At 41.6% G+C, this 6,520-nt stretch overlaps 1 protein-coding gene across 1 annotated transcript in view; it reads right to left on the bottom strand.

Annotated features, from left to right (window-relative positions):
• Nucleotides 1–3,038: 3,038 nt before the first annotated feature.
• LOC117447402 (ETS-related transcription factor Elf-2-like) overlaps nucleotides 3,039–6,520 on the bottom strand; it is a 28,901-nt gene continuing 25,419 nt past the window's right edge. Inside the window, 1 exon segment of the mRNA XM_071204281.1 lies at nucleotides 3,039–4,950. Coding sequence (XP_071060382.1) covers nucleotides 4,381–4,950 — 570 coding nt within the window. The 3' untranslated portion in view covers nucleotides 3,039–4,380.

The following is a 6,520-nucleotide window of genomic DNA, read 5'->3' as shown; positions in this document are numbered from 1 at the left end:
GGCTAAGGGGCGGGACATCTCCAGCAGTTGACCAATAACATCAGAGCCGGCAAGCTAACCAATCAGAGCAGACTGGGCAACACAGGCAGTATGAGGGAAAATAAAGAGCTTATTGAACATTAAAGCATGATAACATGTCACAGTAGAAGCACATAATACAAACATGAACCTGCACATTCACAGAATAGCCTTTAAAGGTCAAATGGTTTTAGAATTAAATGGCCTTCCAAAAGTCCTGACTATAACTTTTGAACTATGCTGACGAATGTTAGTCATGAAGCGGACAAATTCAGTTGAACTGCACTAATTCTGTCAAGAGGATTTGTATTGAACCAGAACCATGTGTGAAGGAAATGCAATCAAAATATTAACATTGAGTAATGTATATGATGGACATGATGGACAACAGCCATATCATATTCCTAGAAGAAAAACAATTCATAAATGTTTGTGTCAAAGTTACAGCAACAAGAGTTGAGGAATTCTTTGTAAACTGATTTAAAAACAGTTGTTTTTTTCTAACATTTGCATTTCAACCCTTGTCTACAACTGTGTGCTCAACTTAAAATAACGCAGATTCATACTTTTAATCCCGCAAACTGAAAGGCCTTTTCAATTCCAATACCATTTTGTTCTGGAGAGAAGGTCCCTCTGGAGGGAACTTGGGAATGTTAGCCTTTGCAGACCATTTCCATGCACACAAACATATCACACACTACAGGAAAGGGAAACCCCCAAAAGGATAATAGGGCCTCTTTAAACTATTGTTGATATTTACAGGGATGGATGACATTACCCTGTGTAGATCAAAAACACACACACATAATGAAAAAAATAATAAATCACAGGTTCAAACCCCACTGCAGTCAACATGTCGTTGTGTCCCTGAGACACTGCACCCCAAATTGCTCCTGTGGGGATTGTCCACAGTATTGACAGGGATGAAAACTCATCAGGTATGAAAAAGGTGACAAGGACCCGAGCCCCCGACCCCACGGAATATCGGCTTTAAAATGAGGAATAACAGGATGTTAGCAGTCAGAACAACTAAAGCAGCAGTTAATAATAACAGAAACGCCAAAGAGTCACATCTAATAGAAATATATAAAAGCATTTATTTTAATTGTGTAGCAGTCAGTTTATAATTTTAGCTGTTGAGCATTTTGAAAAATTATGTTCATGCTTCTGTGCAAGGGTTAGTCTTTCTATCTGTATAGCCTCCACTACATGTATTGAATCCTTTTAGTTACTTCACAGATCTGGATGAATGATGTGAAATCTAATCAAGTGTTAAATCAGACTTTAGTTCCACCTGGAGTAAATCCACAAGCTACCCTGCAGTAAACAAAGTCATTCAAACTAGCTGCACCTTTACCAGCTTTGAGAACACTTTCATGATCAATCATTATAAAACATATCATATATATTATTCTGAAATGGACCAATCTGTACAATGACTACTTTAACTATATTTTGATGATAATACTTTTCTACTTTCACTTGAGGAACATTTTGAATGCAGGACTTTTACTGCAACAGAGTATTCCTACACTCTGGTACTTCTAGTACAAGACCTGAGTACTTCTACTCTTACTCAAGTAGGCTACAAGATCTGAGTACTTCTACTTTTACTGTCGCTACTTTAACTATATTTTGATGATAATACTTTTGAGGAACATTTTGATTGCAGGATTGTTCCTACATTGGTACTGGAACTTCTACTTTTACTCAAGTACAAGATCTGAGTACTTCTACTTTTAATCAAGTACAAGATCTGAGTACTTCTACTTTTACTCAAGTAGCCTACTTCTACTTTTAATCAAGTACAAGATCTGAGTGCTTCTACTTTGACTCTAGTACAAGATATACCACCTCTGTTTATAGCCTATGAAAAAAACTATTAGAAAACGAAGGCTAAAGCTAACGTTAGCAGATAGTGTATGCTAGTTATCTAGCTCAACGATAATATTGTGACAGAAAGACTTTTCAGCACATCACGCTCTGCCGTGTCACTACCTGATCCGTCCCCCTGCCCGATCGGTACTGCGCATGTGCGAGATGGTCCGCCATATTGGACAACTCCGGACGGGAACACCAGATGGACACTTGACACAGTGGCTTTTAGCAAAGCTCAAAAAGAAAAACCGAGAGAGATGAGTTATTGTTATTACAACGTGACTTCACTATTATTTAACAACTCTTTTTATTGGGTTCTTTTATTTGGGGTTAAGTACATTGTCAGAATAAGTGAGGAATGAATTTAACTTCTGTTAGACAGCCATATGCCATACATTGTTGCATACATTCACAGTAAATATTGATTCAGTATGATAGCTGTCTAACAGAAGTTAAATCTATTTCTCACTTATTCTGACAATGTACTTAACCCAAAATAAAAGAACCCAATAAAAAGAGTTGTTAAATAATAGTGAAGTCACGTTGTAATAACAATAACTCATCTCTCTCGGTTTTTCTTTTTGAGCTTTGCTAAAAGCCACTGTGTCAAGTGTCCATCTTGGGTTGCCGTCCGGACTTCCGGACCATCTCGCACATGCGCAGTACCGATCGGGCAAGGGGACGGATCGGGTAGTGACATGCCGCTCCGACAGGGAGCTCTGCTCTGAACACCTGAACGACCCGTTCTAACAGCTGTTCACCAGCGGTCCAGTCTGTGCCACAGTGACTCCGGACCACAGTTAATATTAACAACGAACAAGGTAATGTAGCTGCTGAAGCTAGACCCTCGTCGCGGAGCAGCAGAGCCTTATTCTACATCCATGAGCAGGCAGGAAGACTCGAGCACACAGCGCTTCTTTATAATATATAAAAAAAGAACACCTTGCGTGTCATGATGGCACATAACAGCTCGCGGCCGCAGATTTTATTGCAGATCTACATGAATCACACAAACGACCTATTTTGGATTCAAAACGGCGACACGTTTGCATCCCTGATTGAGTATGTTAGTCGCTTTCGATAAAAGCGTCTAACAAGTGACATGTAATAAATCAATAACACCACAATGGAAACATCTGGAGTTAGGTTTCAAATGTCTTTTTATATTTCAGTAAAATCTACTTTAATACACTTTGAAACAAGAGTACAACAAAATAGAATATACTTCAAATGTTGAATATACAAACAGTTCAGTCTGAACAAACAGCTTTCTCTCTCTGTACATACAAATAAAAATGAAATTTAGGGGCGGGGCCAAAAAGGGCAGTAAAAAAAGTGTGCTGGCAAATTAACCCCGTTTTAAGTGACCTGGGATCCACAGTGGTTTCCTATGTATAGATTTTACATATCATTTTGATTTCCAATGTCTATCATTAATCATTATTTTAATTCCTTCTTGATACTTTTTGGGTGATCTTTTTAAAAGACGTGGCATCATGCATCAGCACTGAGTCGCATTTCCGTGCAGCCAGATAGTAAGGTTTGTAAAAATTGGAAACATCCGAGATGCTTTTGTCGAATAAATGTGAAATTCAAGTCTAGAGATTTCCCTAGACGCTGGAGATTGGGTTCAACACTGTTCGACAACATGTTGTCGTTTCAACCAATATGAGCGTGTAACAGCCTGATAGTGACAGAACTAATATTAATACAAATACTAGTTCTTCTTCGTTTGAATAATACTGTGCTTGGTACAAGGTATCAAAACACACAAAAAACAGCTTATTGTTCAGACGTTAAATGAAAAAGAAAACATTTAAATCTAAGGCGGTTCTGTTAACTTTAGCTCCGTAAACTGAATATAGTAGATATATATTTAAATATGTACATAAATGACCACTTTGTCTGATATTGTTCCTTCTTAGAGCTAATCTCTGCCTTCTGTCGCGCTGTTAGCAATAGTAGCACCACCCACACTTCTGCACAGTGATAGAAGTATTTAACAAAACGAAAAAGGAAGTTTGCTGGTTGTTCAACATCGAGGCAGAAGTATAAACACATGGTCTCCACAAAGGTTTTATTACACCCCTCACTGCGTTTTACTGTGATTTTAAAGTTCACATTTTGGTTAGCGGTAATTATTTGCCTCCATATGTAGTGTTTCTACTTATTTTCAAGGTTCCCAATTGCAGTCAGTGACGGCGATCCGCTTGGAAAGGCATACGTTGTAGTGATCGAGGTTGGTCCCGTTTACCTTTTATCCAACAAGTCCCTTTTAAAGTCTGTGTGCGTTCCTATGATGCAGAGACACTTGGAGAGGTGTCGGGGGGGTTGCAATCAGTAATGTTTCGGGGGGGGGGGGGGGGGGGTGGAAGACGCGCTTCGGGACAAAATAAAACTGGCCTTTAGGAGTCTGTAAAGTCTCTCAGACGGCTGCTGGTTATTACAAGAGTAAAAACAACGTCAAAGTAACTCTGAAATGTTTCAGCACTCGATCTCTTCAGTCTTTATCGTCACGTCGGGGGTGTCCAGTTGGACGACCATCTCCACGCCGCCCGACTTGGCGTGGTTCTGCTGGACAGCGAGCGCTTGGATGTGGACTCCAGCAGCCTTCAGCTTCTCCATGGTGACGCCCCCGCTCCCCGGCGCTCCGATCACCAGCTCTGACCCGTTAAAGATGCCGCTTATGATCCGAGGCTGCGTCGTCATCGTGTGATTGGACGTCGATAATGTCACCACCCCCCCCACGCTGCCCGCCTGCGACACCATCAGAGTCTGTTGCTGCCCCTGCGTCGGCACGGTGAGCCTCATCACCTGCGTCCCCGGGCCCACGCTGACCGGCCCGAGGGCCCGCACCGTGAGGGGGCTCCCGAGGAGGCTGAGGCCCCCCGGGGGGGCCCCCATGCCGGACTTGTGGGAGCCGCTGGAGGTCTGGAGGTGGCACTGAGCTAGCTGGTGGGCGGGGATGGTGATGATCTTGGCCAGTTGGACGGTGATCTTGTCCCCGTTCTCTGCTGTGGCCGGGACCATGGTGGGGATGGTCTGGATCACAACCTACACAAACAGAATGATGTTTTATCTTCTAGATTAATCCTTGAGTCTATCAAAAAGTTGCTCAAAGTACAAGGTGATATCTGGTTTCAACAGGGCTAGGCAGGACATTTTCATTGCATTTTCTAGAATTGTTGCATGAGCAATTACTACCATTAACCAATTATTTAAAAGAAATGTGCAGATTACTTTTCCATCAACTATTCCTTGCACTTCTGGTTAACTTGTCTTAAACAGAAAAAAGACTAAAAACCAACAATGTTAGCACTAGTGGTGCACGATAATTATCGGTCCGATATTAGGAATTATGACGTCATCCCGATAAAAGTATTAATAGCCCCGATAATATACAATATATTTTTTGGGTAAAAAAAAGAAAAAGATACTGCGGTGTGGGTGGATTGGGATGAGGGGCGCTTGTTTTTCACTCGGCTCCTCCCGTTTTGCCAGTACTGTGGTATTAGTGGTTTAGGAAGAGGGGAGTTTTTCACAAATCCAGCGCTCCCTATCTCATGCCTGGCTGTGACGTAAATGGTGTGCTGCCGTGAAGCCAGGACAGTAAACAAACATGTCGTCGGTAGTATGGGACTATTTCAAAGTTTCAGAGTCGATAGTTCGCTTGCTATTTGTGTTAACAAATGCAATGCAGAAGTTCCACGAGGAGGGAAAAAGGCAACGAGCTATAATACTTCCAACCTGATTAGTCACCTGAAACATCGCCGTCGCTACGATGGTGTGTTAAAAGCGTACGAAGACGCCTGCGCTGCTAAACTAGCAGCGAATCCAAAGCCAGCTGCAAAGGCACCAGGGCTTTTACCTATCGACGAGGCTTTTGAAAAAGGCAAGAAGTTTGCCAGAGTAATGCCAGGTAATAGTTGTTTCCATTTCTTAATATTGTTCACTCATTGTTCAGGGAAACACATTGTCATTGTCAGATTGACTCAATTATATTTATTTGGGAAAATAAATATGGTCACTTTGAAGAGTCAAAACTGTTCTTGGCTTTGTTTTGTTCATAGTAGTAATGCTCATGTCATTTGCTCACTACTAGTCTTTTTTTTTACCACCAGGTGTGTAAAAACTACAGGTACATTTAATATATATATTAGTGCTGTCAAAATTATCGCATTAACGGCGGTAATTAATTTTTTGAATTAATTGCGTTAACGCATGTGCAGAATGGCCCGCCCCGTACGTGCCACCAGTGGCAGCGCCAGGGTATGGCTGGGGTAGGCTACACCCATACCAAGAAATGGCTTAGCCCCACCATGAAAAATGATGTTAAAGTAAGCAAAATAAAGTCTGCCAACTCGCGGAGTAAATTGCACAGACAGCAGTTAGTAAGATTGATTTCAGTAGCCACGGTTTTGAAAACTTTTGTCACGTAGTGATCGTCTTCTCAATAGAACATCTTTGATAACGGCGTGGTGTTGTTGCAGGAAGTCCCGACGCAGAATACTTTTGCTGTAGTACAGGGCAGAGCCATATAATAGTAATAATATGGCTCTGGTACAGGGGTGCACATAACTGGTACGCAGGTTATGTGCGTCATCTGAAATGCGTACCGTCACTT

Source organism: Pseudochaenichthys georgianus, chromosome 1, assembly GCF_902827115.2.
Source record: "Pseudochaenichthys georgianus chromosome 1, fPseGeo1.2, whole genome shotgun sequence".
NCBI classification, from domain to species: Eukaryota; Metazoa; Chordata; class Actinopteri; order Perciformes; family Channichthyidae; genus Pseudochaenichthys; species Pseudochaenichthys georgianus.
This window is presented reverse-complemented; position numbering and strand designations above follow the sequence as displayed.